The 25,022-nt window shown below is 34.0% G+C and overlaps 1 protein-coding gene across 12 annotated transcripts in view; it reads left to right on the forward strand.

The window, feature by feature from the left end:
• Window positions 1–14,394, forward strand: part of Lmpt (four and a half LIM domains protein limpet) — a 130,416-nt gene extending 116,022 nt beyond the window's left edge. For 11 of the 12 annotated variants that reach the window (XM_018506104.1, XM_018506112.1, XM_018506107.1 and 8 more), the window contains 3 exons: window positions 10,982–11,151; window positions 11,932–12,118; window positions 12,400–14,394. In XM_018506104.1, the coding sequence (XP_018361606.1) occupies window positions 10,982–11,151; window positions 11,932–12,118; window positions 12,400–12,557 (515 nt within the window). In that variant the 3' untranslated portion in view covers window positions 12,558–14,394. Of the gene's footprint in view, window positions 1–987; window positions 1,388–10,981; window positions 11,152–11,931; window positions 12,119–12,399 lie in introns of those variants that run through there. The other variant, XM_018506111.1, reaches the window with a different exon arrangement.
• Window positions 14,395–25,022: the final 10,628 nt, after the last annotated feature.

The raw sequence follows: 25,022 nt of genomic DNA on the forward strand, positions 1-25,022 counted from the left end.
ATTTAAGAAACTGAATCTGTTTTTCCGTAATAATTTAATTATTTGTCACAATATTTTTGACATCAAAAGTTTAATTCGCTAAAGTATTTTTGTCTTTAATTTCCATTAACTTCAAAGTTATTAGAGTTGTATTAACATATTGTAAAAAATTGATTTTAAATTGAACAAAAGATTGTTAAAATTACAGTTGGGATTCTGCACAATTCTGCATGTGGAATTATGTCGTTTTAGATGGATATAATTCCAATTCAAATTCTATTGATGATCGAAGGTCACGATATGCAAAATCCTTGAAAATCTCATAACGTGACTGCGATAGAAATATCCTAATCGAAAAGGAAATCCGTGTGATACAGCATTAATTGCAAATTTATTGGGAGATAAATCTGTTCAACAATGAATCTGTCATATATTTCATAGTTTTTCGGGTTTCAGTTCATCATAAAAATATCACATGGATTATTTCGTGCTACTTAAATCAGTATAATTCGGACTTGCATGTAAATTTTTCCTGGAAAATGAGTTGGCTAGAACTGAGGATCCCTACAATACGTCTTTGATCAGCACGCATCTACGGTTAAAATCTGGAGGCGTGTGTCCAGATATAATCCGCGAACATCAAGCGGTGGTAAAAGGCCTCTCTCGTTGGCTATATAACGGCCAAGTTATCACACGGTACACACGTTGCGCCTGCTCGCAACGGTGACTCCAGCGAGAACCAAAGAGCTGTCTGCCTTCAGTGATTCGTAAGACCTCGGCCCAATCGCACGCTTGATTCTCTACGTTCGATTATTTGGCACACTGGGTTACAGTTTTCTCTGTCCTTCCTCGCGATTTATTTCACACCTTAATTAAACTTAATCCTTTGATTAAAAAATCGAGCTGTATACAGTCCGAAATTAAAAGGACAGTTCAAATGAACTGGCAAACAACCGCTTAATTTAAATATTTTTAATTAAAAATAATTATAACTGATTTCTTGCGATTGTTCGCGTAAATTTATCTTGACGTCTTGACGTCATCAACTATAATCACAAGTCAGTTCCAATCACGATCGTTGCACAGCGCCGTATAAAGAGGCGCGCGAAAGTTTTGTTTCTGCAAGTTCGCATTTTCGTGTAAACTTCGCCGCAGGCAGTGGATGCACGCGTGTTTGTTTTTATAAACGTTTTGAGAGAAAATATGGCCACCGACGCGTTGAGTGAGCGGCTGTCGAGCAAGCTGCACCTGCAGACGAAGACGGTGGGTGAGGAGAGAATCAAAAGGGCTAAAGAGAAGGATGAAGATGTTGCGATCTTCAGCATGTTTCCTATGGAGGGTGATTCTACGTTCAGATGCTGCCTGGGCAAATACTGCCTTCTCGGAGACCCGAAGAAAACAGACCCAGGTGACGATCGTGACGATCGTTCGTCTCAAAGACGAATTATTGCAGTGTTGGCATAAATTAACATTTATTAATATTAATATGGTGTAAATATCGCGGTATTTGGCAAACATATATTCTTACTGTTAACAATGGTGGAGTAATGAGAATTCATGTTTTCTTCATAAATTTCTACAGAAGCAATTATTTGCCATAATATTCTTGACATTGAAAGTTTAATTTGCCGAATCTTCATTCAATTATCTATAACTTCAGAGTTACTAGAGTTTTATGAAAAAATCGATTTTATATTAGACAAAATTAGGGTATAGAAAGTCTGCATAATTCTATACATATATCGAAACATGTTGCATTAGATGAATATAATAATAATTCATAGGTCTATTGATAATCGAATTCACATAATATCCTTGAGAATCTCATAACATAACTATGACAGAAATATCCTAATTGAAAGGGAAGTTTACACATCACAAATTTATTGGGAGATCAATTTTCTCAACATTAAAGTATTACAATGTGCGTGTATGTGTGTTTTGTGAAACCCGAAACACTATGAAATACATAAAAGACTAAGTCTAGTTCCGCCAATGTAAGATTAACATTATTCTCAATTTAATTTAATGCTTATCTTTTTCTTAGAATTAGAAAAAGGTGAGTAAATTGAATCAAGATTAAAATTAATTTTTATACGTAGTTTCACTGCATTATAAAAATATTATATAAATTATCTCGTGTTATTTAGATTTGTGCAATATGATATCTTATGCAAATTTTATGACTGAAAAGGCAAATTAGCCAGAATTGAAGGTCTCCACAATGTCTTTGATCAGTACAAATCCATGATTGTGATATCTGAACACGCGATATAATCTAGATATAATTCGCGGATACTAATTAAGAATAATAGAATGTCTCTTTCGTTGGCTGTACAATAACAGCCAAGTTATCATACGATAACACATAGTGCATCTCACAATAGTGATTTCAATAAAAACCGAAAAGCTTTCAATGGCTTGTAGACCCAATTATACGCTCGATTATTTGGTACACTATTATGATTTTTTCTCTCCTTCTCTTGCAATTTACTTCGTACTTAATTACTCGATTCTCTGATTGCTTATCAAGATAAAAAGAATTGAATTTACACTCCGAAATTGAAATAATAAACTGATATATATAAAAAAACATCTAATATTTTAATAAAAATAATTATATTGATATGATAATTTAATAATTTTTTTAATCATTTATTCAAAATATTTATAATTAACTCGCAATTGTTTCATGTAAATCTATCTCATCATTATTACAGTCCAAATACAACCATCTAATTGTGGTCATCGTAAAATGTCATATGAAGAAACATGCAAAAGTTTTGTTTCTGTAAGTTTGCGTTTCGTGTAAACTTCGTGGCAGCCGGTGAATGCACGCGTGTTTGTTTGTACAAACATTTCGAGAGAAAGATTCAACTACGAAGATATCTCATATACAACATAAAAATTGGTTTATTCTAAGCGAGCACTTGTTGAACGAATGGTATAGAACGCCTGCAGATGAAGGCGAACGAGAAGAAGAATAGTAAAGGAGAAAACCGAAGGTGATTTTGAATACGTTCTCCATGGAGAATCCTAAATTTACGTATTTTCTAGGTAAGAATTGTCTGGTCGAAGATCCGAGAAAAATAGATACAAGTGATGAATTAATGATCGCAATGATCGCTCATCCCAAAAGAGGATTATACCGAGTGTTGACATTTATTAATATTAATATGATATAAATATTGCAACCATATTAGGCAGACATTCTTGCTTTACATTTTATAATAATGATGAAAAATTACCGGAAGGAATTAGGATGATCTTCTTAATGAGATAATAATTTTTCGATATTTTAATTTTTATTTTTGATGATTTAGTGAAATAATTTTTATATCAATTTATTATACAACTACGTTTGACAATACGTATAATAAAACATGTCCATGGACGTATCTAGGATTTCAGTTAAGGAGAAAAATTTAACTTTACACAAAATTTATTAAAATACTTGTATTAAAGCCAGCCTTTGAATCTTCAACAAATTTTCTTACGAATAACATGAGTCATAAATTGAACAATAAACGTTTAATTTTTCATTGTAAAAACCATTTTCATAATTTAATTATTTCTCCTTGTTAAAATGTAGGAGGGGGCAAATGCCCTCTGGTTATAAGATAAGTATGGGATAAGGGATCATTTTCAAAATTCTCCTAAGATCAAGGGAAGCAGTTGGTGATGCATCAGAATCTATCGAACGTAATGATACCCCAACATATATGGAGGAAGAAAGAGGAAAAGAGAGGAGGAGAAAGGGAAATGGAGAACTCCGAGCGTGACCTTATCAGGAAACACCAGTGCGCGCAGTTACTCTGTTGTATATGGTGTTACTATCTAATTGCTAATTGCCACCTGATGAAAAGCCACAATTTTCAAACAAATATAGGTAATCAAATCGGTGCGACGCATCAGCTCGAATTTTTCTCATGCGATTTAGTTTATTCCGATGTTAATGTGTTTGTTCTGCAATTATCGGCCCCTTCCTTGTTATCGTCGATAATAATGTCCGCGTGGAAGATTACCAGAGTCAGTCTTCCCGTCACCGTGTATGTCTGTGTGTAGGTTTTGCATGATTGCGCTTAAGCCTAGTAAATATTTGCACGGAATCGTAGCATGCGAAGATCTCGGTTACGAAAAAATCTCGGTTGTACAACGCAAATGCTGCACTATGCATCCTTATTCTCTTAATTTAATCTCATGCACGGGTACGAAGGTGTAACTGACAAATATGGTTATTCAAATCAGCCACTCAATAATATCATCAGTAATATAGCACTATAAGCGCGCGAGAGTCATCCATAAAAATAACTTCAAGTTTTCGAGACGAGTAAGTCCGATAAATAAGTTGGAATTAATCTCGAAAAACAATTAAGAAAAAATAATTTCATTCGATAGGCCTTTTTAGATTTCGAATAAGAATAAAAATAATTTCTTTATCTTTATATTGTACGATTAAAATATTATTGTTGTTTTTATATATGTTATTCATTCAGCAAACAAACACACGCATAAAAATTAAAGTCTAATCTTATTTGATAAAATTTAAGTACCTAAGTCAATATTTTAATCGCTTAGTATGCTTGTAATTGCATTAAATATAGATTACATCATCGAACGATATTAAACTGCTGGTTGTGTGAAAATGCGGAAACACAATATGACCACATAAGTAACTAAAATATGATAATAACATTCAATTGCATCTAATCTCTCTTCTATGGAAACATTTATATTCACGCGATATTGCACTATATTATTATAAAAGTGCATGTTTATTATTATAATTCAATCTTGAGATAATTTAATTTTGAGATAATCACACACGTGATTTAAATAAAGCAAGTGATTCTTATACACGTTGATAAGAAAAACTATTTCTATCATTTTTTTAAATTAAAATTCATGTTTTTTTAGCAGAAATTGAAAATATTTGAATATCTTTTTCTTCACAAGTTAGTTAATAATACTCAATGTGCATGTTTATTATTATAATTCAATCTTGAGATAATTTAATTTTGAGATAAATCACACACGTGATTTAAATAAAGCAAGTGATTCTTATACACGTTGATAAAAGAAAAATATTTCTATCATTTTTTAAAATTAAAATCCATGTTTTTTTGAGCAGAAATTGAAAATATTTGAATATTTTTTTTTTCACAAGTTAGTTAATAATACTTATAATACGCAGTCACATCTTGCATTAAATTTCTTTATTGTAAAAGAGAAAATTAAGAAATATTTACAAAATATTGTAACATTTATTCACAAATCTCTATTTTATAAAATGTCATTTAGCTCTTAATCTTAATTATATTTTAGCTAATCATACAGTACAAAATCTTTTGAAAGAAAGTCAAAATCAGATTTCGAAAAATTGAATGATATAATTTTATAATATATTTTTTTAATTTTATTTGAATTTTCTGTATTTTTAATTGTTCATAATTCGTGACTCCGATTCAATTTCAAGTTGATCGGAAGATGATCAAATAGAAGGAAGTGCGAGGAAACCTTGGACATTCTCTATAGGTGGGCAGGTTTGCACGCTCAACGACTGTGCATGCTCGCGTATCTATGATTGATTTTATTGCAAACGTGACTCACGACATCGTAAACGTCGAGATAGTCTCAGCACGTGTACGCTGCGGTTAAATATAATTGCATGCGGATTCTATCGCAATTTCATCGAATTAAGCGGACAATTTCAAAGGAAACAAATCGGCAGCCAACTACTAATTTATAAAGAAAAATTAATTAACTATTAAAATCGTTTCGTCATGCACCATTAAATTAGGAAACATTCAAAACATCGAAGTTACGATGATGAAAGCCATTGGAAGATGTCCTTTTAATTACATTAATGTTTAAAAGAACACATATGTTCTGACATACCGTAATTTGTTCTCTCAAATACGTAATCGGACGTTGTCAGCAATCAAACACGATGATTGACGTAAAAACTGTGGTGAAATACCTTGAAATTCGTTTTAGTGCGATAAAAAAGCATCGCGGTTGCATGTTTAAGACTCTGCGAGAAAAAAAATTATATAACTCGTTTCGATCACTCGCCCAGAATTTTTAACATCTATTAATATATACGTTCCGAGAGAAGCGAACAATTCTGCAATTCATAAAGAACTATCCTGTTTGTACACATCTTACTGCTGAAATGGTAAAAAAGGGTTAATGCATAAACGAATCGAGTTAAATGGAAAAAAAAACATTGACAATCGATGCAGTTGTATGTGCCGGATTATCGAAATCGCATATCATCGAAATCATGACTCGAATAAGGATCTCGATATCGATGTATTATTATGAATGATATCACATCAATCGCTGCGTAACGGTAGATTATATCGTCGATACATTGTCCGTATTTGAATGTGGCAATTGATGACGTGTCCAAACAAACGTATCATTATCGAGTCGCAATCTCTTCCGCAAGTCCGATCTTGAACTTGAAATTCGTGTTTTATTTATATAAAAATACACATATTCAACATTTAATTACGCGTTTACTGTACTTCTGTCGAACTAATTAATCAAATGAAGGAAAGTATAACGTTCCTTGTTCGTAATATATATATAGAAATATGAATCTATTTATAGATAAGTAAAATTAAAAGTTGAGAAAGCAAACATCGCAAAATTAAAAATAAAGCAGAAGGAAATTTTTATTTGGAAATAATTTTGCGGGCACGAGATAAGCAGTTTACTTTGATCGTTGATTTTCGTACATTTAGCGAACAGAGTTTGCCTGGGTCAGGAAATTTTAGGACTGTGCACACGACAGTGCACGACAGCTTCTGTTTCTCGTTACATTATATTTAGACTTGACGTAGGAAAGAGGAGGCAGCTTCCGCCTCGACATAGAATTGGCTTAGGAAGGCGTGTTACCAATTTCACGGCGTATGATAACCATAAAATCTGTCAAAATGATCGTATTTAACGATCGATGAACGTCCAAGAAAAAGAATTACTAAATGATAAATGATCATTAAATAATTAATGATATCCACAGTTACGAAAATAGATAATAGTCTCTATTGGATTGTTTACTTATCTAACCAATGGAGGAACTAACAAGCTTTAATGGATTTATGCTGCTAAAGTGGTAGTTAAATGGATCCAATAATTAATGTAATAATTAATGTACCTATAATATATAGTATTTAAATGGATCCTCAGTAGAGTTTAAAATACTTTGTGTATCTCATGTTAAATATAACAATGAAAACACATGATAAGAATTGCAAGATATTGCGTTATACATAAAAATAGAATGAGTTTCTCAAGACTTTTATCTGCGGTAATCGAAAAATCTTCTCGTCACGTGGCGCCGGGAGAAGCTTCATTACCGTGACGAATGAACAGGTCATTTAAGAGCATGAATGACACTTCTTAAGTAGGTTTTAAAGCGTATCTCTCGTGCCTGTCAATGAGGTGTGATTCCATACGGTTAACACATGTCGTGTCAAGAAGCATTGCTTTATGTGTTAAAATATAGCAATTGTTATATTAAACACTTCTATTTTTGAATACACATCTCTATGAGTGCTTCACAAATATTCTCCGTTATTTTATATTCATATATTCCGTAACCAGTTTTTGGTGGATTTATATTTAATTATTAGGATTCTATATATGAGTATATATAATGTCATTCATTGTTTTTAGATACTTTCCACGTCTCTTAAAAGATTAAAGAAGATTTCTGATAAGATTATACATAAAAGGATATTTCACAATGGCAACTATACATACGTTTTATGTTGATGAAGAATATGGAAATATCCAATTTTTAACATGTGTACATCGTTCATCACATAGCGCGAATAATACGCGGATTACAACGCGACGCGTATAATATTACAACATCGGCCTTGGGCCATAAGCTTTATACATATACGGAGGTATTGCCTGACTGATGTGACGTCACGAATCTCCACTTGAGTCATATAGTGGTCCAGGAGTCGGCGTGTCGTGTACAAAAGATACATACAGATATCAGAATGACCATTTTTAGTGTATCTTAAAAAGCATGGAAAGATAAAATTAATGCATTTGAAGATTTAGTATATAAATACTTGTAAGTAATAAAAGAAATCTCAAATATGTATGTTTTTCTAAAAAAAATATTTAGGAATTTATAAAAGACAAAAAATAAAAATGATTCTGAATAAAAATAAAAAATCATTCTGAACATCATAGATATTCCAATAAAAATCTCATTTATCTACAGATCAAATTCGACCTTAATGTTTGGAACGTAAATATTTATAATAAAAAGAAATGGAAAATGTATAATAAAAAAGTAATTTTGATATATGTCGATACGTTGTTTTTCATTTATACCATAATACTTTCAAAAGTGGTATAAATTATCTCAATTAAGAAAGAATTGGATTTTTCAATTTAATATTCTCGATTCTGCAGTCTTAAATTGATTATATGTAATATAATTACCACATTTTTATACATTTGATCGAGATGTAATTGATTGCTTAAATAATGTAATGGATAATTAGCAATTTTGTAGACTACAATGTAATTATAATCTGAAGACTACATTAAATAAAATTGGACGGAGTGCTCGATTGCGAATGTGAATAATTCAACGAATCGATGATTAACGAAGTATTGAACAGATATTGTATTTGACGCTGTTTATTAGTCACATCTACATCGGCGATGAAGGAGACAATTATCGACATGACATTCATGTTGATTTTCCATAATATGGATGCTATTCCTGATAGGATAATGAATATTTTACAGACACTTTGAAGAGCTTAGTCAAGGAGAAGACATAAAATTAGTTTTGACAAAGCTGCGATTTATTATATGACATTCTATTCTAAGATTCGTCTATTTTTTAAGAAAAAACGAAGAAACCTGAATATGTTTTAAACGAAAAAAGCTTTTCTTTTTTCGTTTAAAACATATTGTCTGAGAGAGAGAGAGAGAGAGAGAGAGAGAGAGAGAGAGAGAGAGATCTCATCTCTCAGACGTGATTCTGTATCATAAACATTTAGGATTGAGCTGATGATTCACGAGACACGTTATTATACTTAAAGTCACATTTAAATATGTCATTTGGCTGGACCTTAAATCACCTTTCGAAATAGAAAGGCGTTATTAATTCGTCTTCTTGTGTCTCAGACACGACAAATAAATTAAAAAATCGTGAAAAAATGAACGCCCATTATAGTATCTCGTTCGAAATCTGTGCGAATAAATTGGATTATGTATCGAGTTGAATTCTAGAGTGTGTAACATGCATAATGTACAGCATAATGTATATCTTAGTAAGATAAAAAACTAAGAATGTATATAACATGAAAATTTAAGATAGAAATAAATCAAATAAACGATTGTTTCAATAAATTCGTAGTTTTGCAAACAAAGCATATATAGAATTTAAAGAGTAACATATAGAATAAAAATGTTAAAAAGAAATTTAATTAATATAAAATGATTATTTCACACATTAGTTAAGTTCGGTATTTAAATAGATACTATTCTAAATTTAAATATCTTTAGAAAAATTTTGAAGGATATGTTTTATGTTATACATGTTTAGTCATTTTTTGTACGAAATATATTATAATCATCGCGTTATTATATCAAGATGATGTAAGATTTTCAATTTGATCAAAATACGAAAAACTGCCTGTTTTTTTAATCACAGACCAGAACGTGACCACGATAACGAATCGACAATACTCATCTGCTAGACAACGTTTCGTCACGTCACGTTCCTCGTATATTATTCCTAATCTTAACGAAAACAAGTAACCGAGATCGTCTCTTCTTCCTAGCTATAGATTATGGCAATTTCGCGATAGCGAGCAAAATAATTTAAAAAAGAAATCTTAATGTCGTAACTGTTACGTTCTGACGTTACTTAACGATATTTTTAGCTTCACGTCTAAATATTGAAATATGTATATTTTTGAAAAACCACGCCAGAAACTAAAGAGATCGATGACAAAGACATTCGGTTAATACAGCTACATTTAAATTAGCACTTTCGTTTATGATAAAAGTCCTATTATCCGTCTCGATAATTTAAATTCTCTGATATAATCATGCTGTTCGCCAATCAAAGTCCCGTGATCGCAGTGCGGTTAATTTCTTCCGGTCGTTTTTATTTCCATGTGACTGTCTGCACCTGTGCATGTGCTAATTGCGGATCGCGAAAGACGGCGAATCTATATGCGGCAGGCAAAATGGGAACAGTGCTTTCCATGACTAAACGAGGTTCCAAACGAGGCGAAACGTGAAACCGTAGACGAGGAAATTCCATGGATCGATCTAATTCGCTTGCAACGAGGGGTGTTTTATAGACGAGTGCCCAATAGGGAGCTCCCAAAGAAATTCACGAAAAATTTATTTCGCTAGCTGATGGAGTGTTCGGACGAAACACGCGATGATGCACGCGACTGCGATTTGCAGCACTGCAGCCCGCCAGTCGCCACACGCAACCACCCGTTCGTTTTGATGTTAAAGCGTGAACCGACGACCTCCGTTACACTTATTTCAGACTTAGATTTACATTTTTATGCAACAACTTGCCACGATTTGCGAAACAATCATCAGCGTGCTTCATGCTTTCATTGATTGAATATAAATTCAACAGATGGAAAAGAGCAATTTTTTAAATGAATAGCAGATTATAAATAAGAATGGAAAATTGAAAGAAAAATTAGACGAAAAAAGAGAAAGATTGAAAAAAAATTTATTGATTGTTAAATTGCGCATCAATTACTGCGCTGCACTCTCATCAGCCCTTTCGCAATTTCTCCCTTTTAAAAATTAGATGTTTTTCTATTGTATTTTTTTTTAATAGTAATGTGCATGAATTTCTCTCTTTCTCTTTTATCTAGACGACATTGGATATAAATATTGTTCAATCCGAAAAAGGCATTTTTTTTATAACTTTGTTCTTATAACTTTCTTTTTATAAGTTTGTCGCATTTACATATTTTAGGCACTAAGAAGATGGAATACAAGACCAGACAATGGCACGAGAAGTGCTTTTGCTGCGTGGTCTGCAAGAATCCGATTGGCACGAAGAGCTTCATCCCGCGCGAGCAAGAGATTTATTGTGCCGGATGTTACGAGGACAAGTTTGCCACCCGGTGTGTTAAGTGCAACAAGGTGGGCCACTCCTCTATATCGATGATTACTTCGTATGTCGTCTTGCGTTCGTTTATTGCGTGTCGCGCAAAAAACTCATCGAGCGTAACAAGCGAATCAAAACCGGGATTTCATTGTGAGATCATAAATCTCAATCCGATAAACTCGCTGATATCGCTATTTGCGTATTGATGCTTTGTGTACTTCATAAAATAAAACGGTCAATAATATTCAATATTCATTTAATTCATATAAACGTATCAGTCACTGAATTACAGACGTTCTTTTATTTTCGACGAATTCTGCATGCTTTTAAATATCTCCTTTTTAACATTCTTCTAAATTTTTCATAGTCACTCGCAATCTTTGTGGAACTCGTTTCTATATTGGTGCGCATGATGTCACTTCAAGTCATTTGTCAAATGACTCTTCAACTACACATATATTGCGTCGATATCGCTTACTTGCATCAATATTTCTCCTTGTTTACTTTTTTTTTTATATTTTGTATCTTATATATTTCTACATAATATATTAATATATATATGTATATCATATATATATAGACATATCCTTTTATCTCTTCTTCAACTTGTGCTTTTATTTGTGTAGTCAATCGATTCTTGTTACACTATAATATATTCCCCTAATTTTCTTTAAATTACGTTTCGAGGAGAAATTTTTAGAAATAAGTAAGCTTTATTAAATATTATCTAAAAAATGCGAATGAAACTCGTAATGAAATGTAACAGTTCGATGAAGCGACTTGTCCCATAAAATGTCATGAACTCTTTGTCACAGATCATCACCAGCGGCGGCGTGACATATAAGAACGAGCCATGGCACAGAGATTGCTTCACTTGCAGCAACTGCAACAACTCGCTAGCGGGACAACGATTCACGTCGCGCGACGACAAACCGTACTGCGCTGATTGCTTCGGCGAGCTCTTCGCCAAGAGGTGCACCGCTTGCTCCAAGCCGATCACTGGTGTGTATTGTCTTTATGTAATTATTAGTTATTAATAAAAAATAAAATTAAAGAATAAAATATGTTGAAAGAGTTGAGAAATTAAATCTTCTAAAAAATCATCAATTTTGACGATTTGCTTATTATTCGACCATAGATCTTTTAGTGAATATATGTGCGTCCACCATTAGAATCAATTCCCAAAAAAAATACACAAATATATACAAGCACAATATACAAATATCAATGAACAGCTGAAATTAAACTCAATCCGAGTGTAATTTGCATTGATTAATTTGCAGGTATTGGTGGCACTCGCTTCATCTCATTCGAAGACAGGCACTGGCATAACGACTGCTTCATCTGCGCGGGCTGCAAAACTTCGCTGGTCGGACGTGGCTTCATCACCGATGGCGACGACATCATCTGCCCTGAGTGCGCCAAGATGAAGCTGATGTAAAGCACGCGGCTTCATGACGTCGAGATTGACAACGAGATCGACGGATGGCAGAGCGAGCGAAGGGAGAGAAAGGATGAGGAGCAAGACGCACTTCCGATACGGAATTCGTATAGTCAAGCGGATTCCGTTGCACGCCATAATAATACCGTCGTCGCGATCTTACTGGCCGTCAATTCGAATTGGAGACGCATGCAAACTATAGAGAACTTCGCAGAGTCACATCGAGAGACGAGATCGCGAGAAGACGTAATAAAAATTATAAATATAAGAAAAAGAGTAGATTCTTCGCGTTAACGACGCGATAATTTTTGTTACGAATAACTGACGTATTTCGACGAGATTTTCTGCGCCGACTTTTTTTCAGAGGATAACGAAGCTCGAGAATCCTCTGTCCAGGTTCTCGCCTTGGTCAGCATAGTGATTTCATGATCGCCGATTAATCGTTCGGAAAGGAAGACGGCGCGAGAGAACGCGCGAGAGTCTTCTAGCTTCATAGTCGTAGCGACATTAATCTATTCATTATTTCGTTCTACGTGTATTTATGAGAACACTGACGCGAATCCGTCTGTGTTCGAAATAATGATCTGCTCGATCATCGCGTCGGGATATCGAAGAGTAGAAGAGATATGAATGGGAGAGAAGGGAAAAAAAGAAATGCGCAACCAGCGAGCTTGATGGAAAGAAATCAAATCGCCTTACTGTAATAAAATCGTTGATACGGACACGTCGATTAGGATAATGAATAAGCCTAAGTGCTCCGCGTGCTCTCGTGATGTTACTAATATTAACAACATTTTTTTTTTTTTGCTTTGTACAATGGTAGAGAGATAAGCGCCCGTGTGCGCACAAAGAGAGTCCTACATATTATATATTCTTATGAAAAACTAAAATTTGATATATACGTATAGCGATGTTATTTCTATTCGACTCGTACTCACGCGAAAAACACGACGGTCTAACACGTACACAATCTATATCTCACACCGACACTAATTTACTCGATTGACACATCATAACTTTTTTTCTCTTGCCTTCTTTGTACGATGTTGTTCATCTAATTTCCGAATAAATAGTACTACTTATCAATTTGTAGAAACTTTATGAAAATTTTGTACGTGAAAAATGCAGAAAATCTGTTACCGATTTTCCATATACTAAATAACTATTTTCCAAAACTTAATATGTATAGGTAATATGTATATATATTCAGATTTGAATGAAAATTATTTTAATGCTCTTGAAATCGGTAGGATGAAAATTTTTTTATTATAAACAAATTTATTGATTTCTACAATGCGTTACACACAGGATATGATAAACAATATGTATGTGTTTTGATTCACGATATCCCGACTCTCTTCTCGGTCTTTCTCTCCCCTTCTCTCGTTTGTCGAGAAAAATAGGCGCGCAACGTAGGGATCCATTATCATCCCGTGTGAATCGCATGCGCGCGCGCGCACACAGCACACATACATACATACATGCACGTGACACAACAAATATATACACATGCACGATACACACACATACACATATACACATGCTGCAAACATTTTTTGCAATAGATATTAAGAGTTTTGATCAAAGAAAAAGATACGACAAAAAAGGGACAAGGCTCGCATCCATACACATGCATGCATACACACAAGCATAAAAAAATATACACTCACATACAAATACACATACGAACGAGTGTGCGACGAACGCACACGCGGAAATACTAATTGTGGCCTTATTCGCACCGAATACCATAGGAGTAAAAAAAAAGGGAACTAACTTACAGTAATTTACTTCATTATGAGACATTTAATATCAAATTTATTGTTATACAACGCGAACAAAAGTAAGTGTAACGCCGCGCGAACCGAGTCCACGAACACGGAAACTACGAGACCAATTCGAACCACGAATTGTTAATCGCAACCAATATAAGTCACACACGTGCTATAATATAATATTGTATGTTATCCGACGGAGTCACTTACACACACTAATCGCCTTAATTAGTAAACGATAAAAAAGAGATTATTCTATATTCAGCGTATCCTATACACTGTTACACTGTAAAATTGATAAATAAATAAATGTAATTATTTACGTGGGAGTCTTGTATCCCATCTCCTAAAAGTTATCGACAATTCTTTGGGAATTGAGAATGCTTATAGAGAAATGCAACGATAATGCGTTTCTCCATAAGCATTCCTCTACAAGCAAGTACAATCATCGTTATTAATTATCAATTCATTTATCTTATAATTAATAAAATCTATAATTTCTTATAATATATTTTTAACGTTAACAGAAATATGTCATATAAATTAGTAATTATTTAATATATTAATTACAATAAAACCAACCATTTAATACATTAATAGATACATAAGAATTCAAATATAAATTTAAAGAAAATTGCGAGTTTTATTTACTTTGTATAAAATTATATTTTTTAATAGAACTAGAATGTCCACACCGCTATTTTCTGAAGTCGAAGATTTTTCAATAGATTATAGTTCATGATAAGAAACAATATACATAATATGCATCGAGATATTAAATCGATAAAAAAAGAAATATAATTACATAATCAAATCTGATTTCATATACTTTTTTTGAAAGTAGATATGTGATTTACACGTACAGAATTAATTCTTTAATTTAATTATATTATTTGCAAAAAGTCAGGAAATAATATTAATAAAATATAATCATTTGCAAGTTTTATTAATTTAAAAATCAGAATAACAATTTTAGCACATTTTTATTTTACAGTTATAGAACTATGATACGATCAAATTGATTTAATTAACGATTTGTCAGTACAAGTTTATCGTATCGTATGATATTGACTAAATAGATTAATGCAAACAGAAATATATAATTAAATATCTGATGACGTATTCTGCTGCCATCTAACAGATTAGGTAAAATCATTTTCTGCTGATGATCTACCTACAGATATAAAATTTAGTTTCCTTTTTCTTCTGTAGATGTCTATACTGTTTCCTTAAGCGTTATAAAACAAGAATAAAAATTATAATTAAAAAATTATTATAATTTTGTAATTAATATATATGTCCTTATATAATTAATTTATATAAATTTTAAACTTTTTTAAATATTTTGTCATAATAAAAACGTTAATGATTATACTTTTCAATTTAAATCAATGCTAACAACAGACAAAGTTTTAATAAAATTAATTCAATTTCCATTAAATTGAATTAAATTTTTAAACGACGTAAAAAAATGCATAGGAATATCATGAATAATGTACATTGGACGATATTCTCGTTCAATGTAACAAATCTGTAATTTTTTATTCTATTAATTATTTCATGTTTTCTTCTTCTCACTTAATTTCAGCAATTTGTACAAAGATTAAAGACTAATTTCCATACATGGAGGCATGAATCGCAAAAGTAGGAACTCATTTTGCACAATTGGATATGTGCAGGGTCACCATAAATAAATCCGCGTCGAAGTTCATCATCGACATTAAGATCGTGTTGTCGGAGGTCACACAATAGGTCAATGCACGCTCAACTCTCCTGCGTGACAGTGTGCCACCCATTGGATGACGACCTCCAAATTACAATTGCTTCACTAGCTCCGACATCAATTTATCCAAGTCCACTTACAATGGCTCTTTTACACCACACGGGGCCCCTAGGCATTGCGGAATTTCAAGGACTCCGTAAAAAATGGGAGATACCTTCCAAGAAAATATTCGTGAGTTTATATGTGAAGTTTATGAATTTTTTTCACAAAAAGCTTTAATTATAAATTATAACATTAAAAAATCATATTGCAGCTTCTAATAATTATTTTTTGTTTTGATATGTCTTAAGATCATGTACTGCCTAAATCTGTAATATTACAATTTTGTTATCTTTTATCACGTCTCTTCACAAATAGAGTATATTAAATTGAAAAGTCTGTCATTTAATAAATTTTTTCTATATTTCTATTTTTTTCACAGGAAACTATTTTCAAAACAATTAAATAAAAACGTAATGTTTCAAGTTTCTAAGATTTTTTTCTTTAAGCTAACGTAAATCAAAATGTAGAAAAATAAGTACTTTTCATATCTACGTTTCTAAGTCAGATTATTTCCAAAAAAGAGATTTATTTTCCATTTTAATACAGAATGAGTGAACTCGAACTCGGTCTTAAAATCTCTCTCTCTCTCTCTCTCTCTCTCTCTCTCTCTCTCTCTCTCTCTCCGTATAAAAGCGTTGACAATAGTTTTAGAATGACGATTCTCTATGTATGCTACCGTTTCTGTTAAATTAATCTCCTTTTCGAAGTTATGCTTCCCATCGTGTTTAAATCTGCCGACAGAACGACCGCGCGTTCGCGATACAGAGTTGTTCCGTAGATGTAGCGAACGCCTGTACTAAACGTTGTAAGCCAAATCCCGCGAACAGTTCTGAACAGAACTGTTAATTACACGCGGGTACCCATACACGCATACTCGTGGGCACGTACACGAGCGAACGAGCACCGCACTCGGGGTAAAGTGAGGTCGATGGAAAGTGGTATAATCGCGAATGTGGATCGACTCAAGGAGAGCAGAGAAGAGGAGATCCTTTACCTTACTTATGTAACGAGCAACCATGGTGGTGTCTCGTGTCTTCGACCGCGTCCGAAGAGGGAGAGCGAGAGCTCTGCCTCTCTCCTCGGAGAGGCTCTGCCGGCTCCCTCGTTCTCTCTTCTCCGTCCTCCTCGTCTCCCACGAACGTCACCGTTCGCCTTGACTCTGTCCCGCTCGTGCTACGCTCGACACTGTCCCTGAAAATCCCTCCACGGAACTCGTCCACGCAAGCGCGAGCTTAATAGGCATTCGCTTGTAATTGTAATTATTATCGAGCCAACGAACAAAGGGATATTCGTCACGAGCTCTGCATATTATCTCTCTCTCTACTACATAAATAATTAAAAATATTTCAGAAACACGTGAGGGAGATCGTTCATGAGAATTTGTGTAATTAATTTGTTTCGCTTAATAATCAAATTTAAAAAATGCTATTATATAAATATTATTTAAACAATATTTAAATACATATTTCGTCTTATTTGCTATTTTTGTTACATTTAAATATGTAGATCATGAACCTCTTTTGATATGCTTAAACATTATTTGATATATTTAAGTTTTCTAAATATTAAATACAAAATAATGTAATTCCGGAGAGGACGGAACACTGCAGCAGAATATATGTATAATAACACGATAAATTGCCTCTGCATCTTCATATATGTCAGCTTGTATGAGAACTCTCGTAAACCGTCTTTATCCCAGAGGAGACGGCAGAGCCTCGGATGCTGTCCACTCGAATCCTAATCTTGCTCCTTGTGTCTTTGTGGACTTTGGTCATGACGTTCCTCTCTTGGCCCTCTCCAGAATCTAATAGACATAACGTTACATCCTCGGCAGGCTGATTTGTACTGCAGCGGCTTCGTCCGTTTCTCTTCTGTCATCTCTCTTTTTTGATACATTTCTCATGTCCCTCCCGCGCCTGTCTCCCTTGGATATATGTTTGACATCGGAATCTCGAAGAACGATTGTTAAATCTTCAATCTCGGGGTCAATGGCATTTGCCGTGCGGTCTTGTGCCTCTTCCTTGATATAAATAAAAATCATTACTTTTTTTTCTTTCGCACATCGAAAAGACCAAGAGAAACATTTCCAAACCGCAATCACTCAATTTCCTCCAAATCTGATAAATTTGTGGAACAAACAAAATTATTTTCAAAGTATTTTTTGCTACCCGTAAATATTGAAATTTAAGGATCGATGCTATTTAAACTAATCGGTTTAATTGCGTTCATTATGGCACCAAAAGTAGAGAAATTCCTGCTCTCACATAATCTCTTGTGTAAAACAGATTTAAATTAACGTCAGAAATATCTCAAAAATATCTCTCATGTTTACAACTTATCGTTGTAAATTAAAGATAAAATAATCCGGGGAAAAAAACGTCCGTCCTGAGACGTCAATGTGACGAACTACAAAATGTTATATTTCCGCTTTTTCTACAAAAATCCAAAGCCTCGGCAAAGCCATGACGCACAAGCAATCTATTTTCAAGGAATTATTTTTATTTTTAATCACTTTCCATGGTTGCACGTGGTTTTATAAGTGTAGTTCGCTATGAAAATTCCCCACGCTTCCAACGTCAATACCGGGATCGGCTGCGACTGCCGTTTTAAATTTTTACAAATCGATCCGAGTGGAGAGGCAAATCGGCTCAACGGGGAGCGAGGCGAATAAAAAGCCGCCATACTGTTGTAGCGGTGTTATTCCGACGCAAGATGATTTCGACACCGAAAACGGGGGCCGTTGTTGTCGGAGGTCATTCGTTGGTTCAACGCTCGGGCCATTTACCTGTCCGCCAACTCGAATCCTTGGCCGCTGGCATTGCGGAGAGCGATATTAGCATCCCGCTTGCGGGCGACTATTGTAACACCTCGGAGACAGAGGGACCGACGTAGAAAGGCATGTCATAAGCAAATCATGAGAGAGGCTAGGTATTAAAGATGAATATTAGACGCAATAACGAAGAAACATTTGTTCCAACAAAACTTGCGTATTAATGTCAGCAGAAAGTAAAAATACCAAAGTAGCCATAATCATTAGAGACATGTAACGGTAAAATAGTGAAAGTAATCATAAATTTAGTAAAAAAAAATCCAAGATACACTTAATAAATAACGTTTAATTTATTTTACGTTCTTATTTTACGTTAATATCTTTTATTGTATTTAACTTCGTAATTCCTTTAAAATAATATTTGTATTGACTTCGTTAAAGAGTCTTATTGAATCTCTTTAATCGAAAAATAAATTATAACCGTGTCAGAAAGATATTTACACATCTGAAAAGCGAGCAGAAGCGCGAGTAAGCAAGAACGCGTTATATACTCGGAGTGAAGATAATTCAATGAGTTGAATGACCAGTGCGATGAAGTCGCCCTACGCGTTCGCCGTTTTTCGCGCGCGTCCTCGAGTTAAACAATCTTCATGAAATTGAAAGAGATGACCTCGCCGGCGTCCCATCTATTGGCGCCTCGATCGGCGCTGGAATGACGGAAGAGTTGCGAGAGGAGGATTAAGGCAGGAACTCGACTTCTCTTTTCGGCTTCGTGGAAGGACGTAAAAGAACAGGGAGGAGGAGGAGGAGGAGGAGGAGGAGGAGGAGGAGGAGGCATCCTCCGCTGGTTGCTTCCTCCAAGAGTGCCTTGACCCTGAGCAGAGCGCAGAGGAGTCTCTTCGGGACGAAGAAGAGAAGAAAAGTGCGAAGGAACCGATACCTCGGAGTGTAATCCGGGTCGCTACCTTGTTCGTTGACTTTCCGTGGCGTTCGCAGAAGTCGAGAGGGAGTTCGTCGCTACCGGAGGAAGGCAGAGGGAGATTCAATGATGTAATTCTTTGGCCGTGGACCCCTAATAAAGATGGCGTAAATCAAAAGTCGATAGCCATTCAAGGACACTAAAAGATACTTTTGGCAGATACCTGAGCAACGATCGCTTGCGTTCGTATTATAATATGCTATGTAAGAAATATTCTTCAAGCAATTACGGTAGATAAAAATTACTGAAAAAGCAAGTAAAATTGACTCCTTGATTAAAAAATGATTTACTTATTCTATGAAATCCATTATTGTAAACGAAAGAAAGAAAGATTCCGAAAAAAGAAGAGACTAAAGAGAGGCGAGAAATGGCGGAAAAGCAAAAGAGAGAGTGAGAGAAAAAAACAGAGATTTATTAACCGTGAGACAGCGTCTTATCGAAGATTCCGTCAATAAAACGGTAAATAGTGACAAAGAACGGAGAGTAAAGACACGAAAATCTGAAGAATGCGCGTTGCACGTAGTGCAGTTTTCTATGCAAAATGAAGGAGAGTGGGAGAAACGTGAGGGAGGAAGAGAAGCAAGACGAAATAAGATAGAGGAGTCTGGAGACGTCGGACGAGGGGGACAAGTCCGGGTTAGGATGGAGGGAGGCAGGAAGGTATCGCCGGCGGACACGGTGGAGGTGGCAGGAAGAAGGACGAAGGAGACGAGGAAGGAGAAGCCGAAGGGAGATGACCGGCAAGTCGAACGAAGACGCAAGTTCATATCCAAGGAGATGTGGGACGATGCCCCGGAGTAACCTCCATCAAGGATGGACTTCCACCATCCACTGACGGCGGCGACGGCGGCCCCAAGATGCATTATACATCCTTGTTACACACGTCTGGACGATTATCTTGTAACAGTAGATTCGATGAATTTCTCGACTAAACTGCGCGAAGAAAGATCCAATGAATTATTGAAAAGGTGTATTAATCAAAATACAAATGATTAAAATTATATAGCAATGTGCATAAATATTTTCCCGATTGAGTCTTGCGCGAAATGTTCATGGTACAAATAAATATCAAACAATTTTGTTATGCAGTAATTAAAATTATTGGCCGTTTTCTTACTTAGCAATTTCTCATACTTGAGGCTCGACGTTTGCTAAATGCGGCACTGTATAGCGGCAAACGGCCTCGATCCGCGAGAAGACGAAACCACGCGTGGCGCGCGGAAAAGCGAGTTCTCCTCGCGGAGAAAAGTGCTTTGCCCGCGGTGCTCGGTCACCTCGACGAATGCCAGAGAACGGATCGAAACCGCGATTTGGCAGAGTTTTATACGCGGCGTCCTAGAATTCGCGTACCTTCTTCAGCTAGAAGATTCTTTCAGCAATTTTGACATCATCTTTTTACCCAAGTGCTTCACGGTTAACGGTACTTGTAATAAACGTATGTATAATTGAAGAGATAATATTATATTTTATATTTCTATAGATATAATATTATCTCTTCAATTTAAATATTTATTAATAATAATGTAAAATAATTTAAATACAGATATCGTAATTATACATATATATGTGTGTGTGTGTGTGTGTGTGTGTGTCTGTGTGTGTAAATACATAACAAAGAAAAAATAAAACATAACAAAACTTTATAAAATTAATAAAAGTTAATGAAACTTGTTAAATGATTTTTATCTGTTTATATCTCGGATATACTAAATACCTAAATGTATCTTCTACTCTCATTCTCCTATTCAATTTTATGAATAGCACTCCCTCACCCAATTACGCGAATGAGGTAAAACAATTACGCATTCGCATATTTTATAACTGAGCGAGTACACGCGCGCGATATAAATCGGAATTTCCGGTGTTTTCCTTCGGCGAACGCGCGAAACGAGAAGTGAGGTCAATGCTTGCTGAAAGAGACGATCGGCATTCGAGTAAATAGAAGTACAGGAATGTGGAACGTGCTCATTATGCGGTTGTCTCTTAATCTCAGTGATCGAAAGATACATTCGAATTTTTACAAGCTTCGAAAATGCAGTTCGTTGATACTCTAATTATACGAAAGTCTGCTATGCTCGTAAAATCTCGTAATCGAACGTTTTCCCAAATCATTACGAAATCATTGAAATTCTTTTCGGTTTTCATATAGAAAGTTTATCGTACATCTTTACAACGAAATCGTTTCTTTAGCAACAAATATCACACTTGTTAAAAACAAATTTAGAAAATTAAGCAACAGGTATAAATATATACATAGCATATTCTAAGTATATTCTACAATGTTTCCAGAAATAAATAAGAAAGTCTCGTATAAGGATTATATAAGTAGAAGCGTTAATAACTAATAAAGAATTAAAAATTAAAAAACCTCGCAAAAATAATAATAAATTTATAACATTTAAAGACAGAAATTTAGGCACAAAAAGACATAATAAATTAAAAAAAAATCAATATAATTATGTTTAATATTTTTATTAAAGAATTCCTATAAAAAAATAGTTTAGTGCCGAATTAAAACAAATTAAAATTAAAAAGACCGTGCACAAATATACAGAATTGAAAAAAAGACTCAGAATTACACTTGGATATATTTGTTCGGATTAATATTAATTAATTTTTTCCAGAATTTGCCAATTATACCTCTTTTTCTCAATTACATTATTTAATTTATAGATGTGTTTTCAAATGAAAAATGTAAAAAGTGTATAATTCTTCTCTCGATATCCGATATTCGATAATTTTAACTTTAAAGTCAATGATTAAGATCATTGATTTTATTAATTTCGAAAACCGATGATGAATCAACTTCCTCGAAACGTATTCCAACGCGAATGTCATCGTCGTTAAGATCTACCTGTGATGTTCGTGACTCACTGTACGTGTGGCCACGAAATTCCCGAAACGATAACCAGAACTTGATCATCTAAAAAGAAAGTGTTTTGCAGTAATAATCGGAGTACTAACGATTCACGCACGTCGTAACGACCGCGTTGTATGCGTGGCTCTCCAAAATCTGTCTTAGTCACACTATACTTTCGCTAATTAACGGTAATCAAGATTGAGAATTTGATTTGATCATAACGAGTTAAAAATTACCCCTTAAGGGACGAATCGCAAAATTACCTGCGCATTAAGGGACGAATGCTAAATTGCAAACGAGTTTTCTGTCCTTAAATTTTTAATGAGCTTCGCGTTGATATAAAAAAATATATAATTATATCTCATTATAGTATAATAATATTTTCTTGTTATTTCATATATAATGGTATCTTACTATTATTTATTTTTATTTTGATAATTGTATTGTTGATGAAGTAAAGCTTTTTAAATTTAATTTTAACTTAAATTTTCGCCGTTAATAGAAATTTTTATTTAATTGGACAAATAAGTAAATATATATTCAACTTCTTGATCGAAAGAAGTGTGGAAAATTATCATAGTGTTCAAAAATTGTCAAGACAATTAAGAGATTACTTCTTAGAGGAAATATATGCAGCTCCTGAACAATATCCTGAGCTCATTTTCAATATAATGAGACTAAAATACAATTACAACGTAAATCAACATTGGACTTATCGAGCTTATCAACAAATTTATAACGCTATTACAATTAACAAAATGATCGCCAAAAGTCTTGTTCTCATACGAACCTTGATTTGGAAAAGGGCGCTGTTACGAACGGTATCGCTCACGCATACTCACGGGTGCGTGAAAGTAAATGCGTGTGCACGCGGATGCGCGTGTATGCGTTGCGTGTGCACGACTTATGTGCATTCACGTCACGTGACTTCGCCTTAACCTAGTGTCAGCGGCCAGTTGTTCGTGGCTTACAACGAGAGCGCTTTTTGGGTCTAGGTCTGCTGAGGGCGTTCACCCCGCTTACGTTGTTAACACACTTACCATACTGTACGAGGCCAATGGCAGCGTTAGTGTGCGTCTCGCTTCCTACCACCTTCCGTGGATCGGACGAGGAGAGACGAAGTGTCTGCCTATGCCAACTACGACCCGCGGGCACGTGGTCAAGAAGCTTCACTTTTAATCGTCTCGCGATGCAACCGCCCGGTTCTCAGATACAATGACTTTGAAACATAAAAAAACGTAAATTTGTCAAAAATAGCAATGCAAGATACTATTGGATTACACATAAGAGACATACGGTCAAGAAATTTTATTTCCATCGTCTTACGTGATTGTAGAATCCTTCGATATTATTCTACAGACGGAATTGTCAACTGTCATGACGATATTATTTCACAGCGTTTCGGAAAATTTTTTTTATTTTGTTGGATTTTATCAATTATTAAATTATAAAAGCATAAATTAATTTTAATATTGCATCGTACATATAACAATATATAAAATTAATGCAAAAACGCATAAACTACGATATAAAACAGATTCAAATAATAAATTTTATCTTTTAAAAAAATATGTCAACGTGCAAAATTAAGGGCCTATTCTGTAACTCTTTAACTGTAGAAAGAACTTAACTAAATACGTAGATTTTAAAAATATTATAGACTCTATACACAATATAACTCTGACAATAAAATTTTTAAGTATATACTTGCAAATACATTTTCTTAATTTTTTTTAATTTTGCAATAATATATTTTTTTAGTAGATAAAATTTATTTGAATTTCCAATAATCTATTTTGCGTAGTTTATCTGTTTGTGTATTAACTATATATAATATAGAAAAAAAATTTTAATTGATTTCATGCATAGTACACTGAAAAAAAATTATTAAATTTTAATACATATTTCTTTGAATAATATTTAAGTAAATATAAAGTTACACTAAATAAATATTTATTCAATAAAAAAATAATAGTAAAATCAAATTAATGATTTATCAAATAAATGTATGTTTATATTTAATAAATATTTACTTAGAAGTATATAAACAAACTATTCATTAAAATTGATTTTTTTTTCAATGTATACAATTTCATGCTGATAGAATATCGGTAAGACCAATGATAGCAAACTGAGATTGCTAGCTTCCTGGTCCCGTTACTCAAGCAACAAATGTAAAGCAAATCGGCCGTTTATACCCGTTAAAACCGATTATACTCCCACGTTGGCGATAAGTTTCTGGCACGAAAGGTC

This window comes from Trachymyrmex cornetzi, unplaced genomic scaffold, assembly GCF_001594075.2.
Source record: "Trachymyrmex cornetzi isolate Tcor2-1 unplaced genomic scaffold, Tcor1.1 scaffold223, whole genome shotgun sequence".
NCBI classification, from domain to species: Eukaryota; Metazoa; Arthropoda; class Insecta; order Hymenoptera; family Formicidae; genus Trachymyrmex; species Trachymyrmex cornetzi.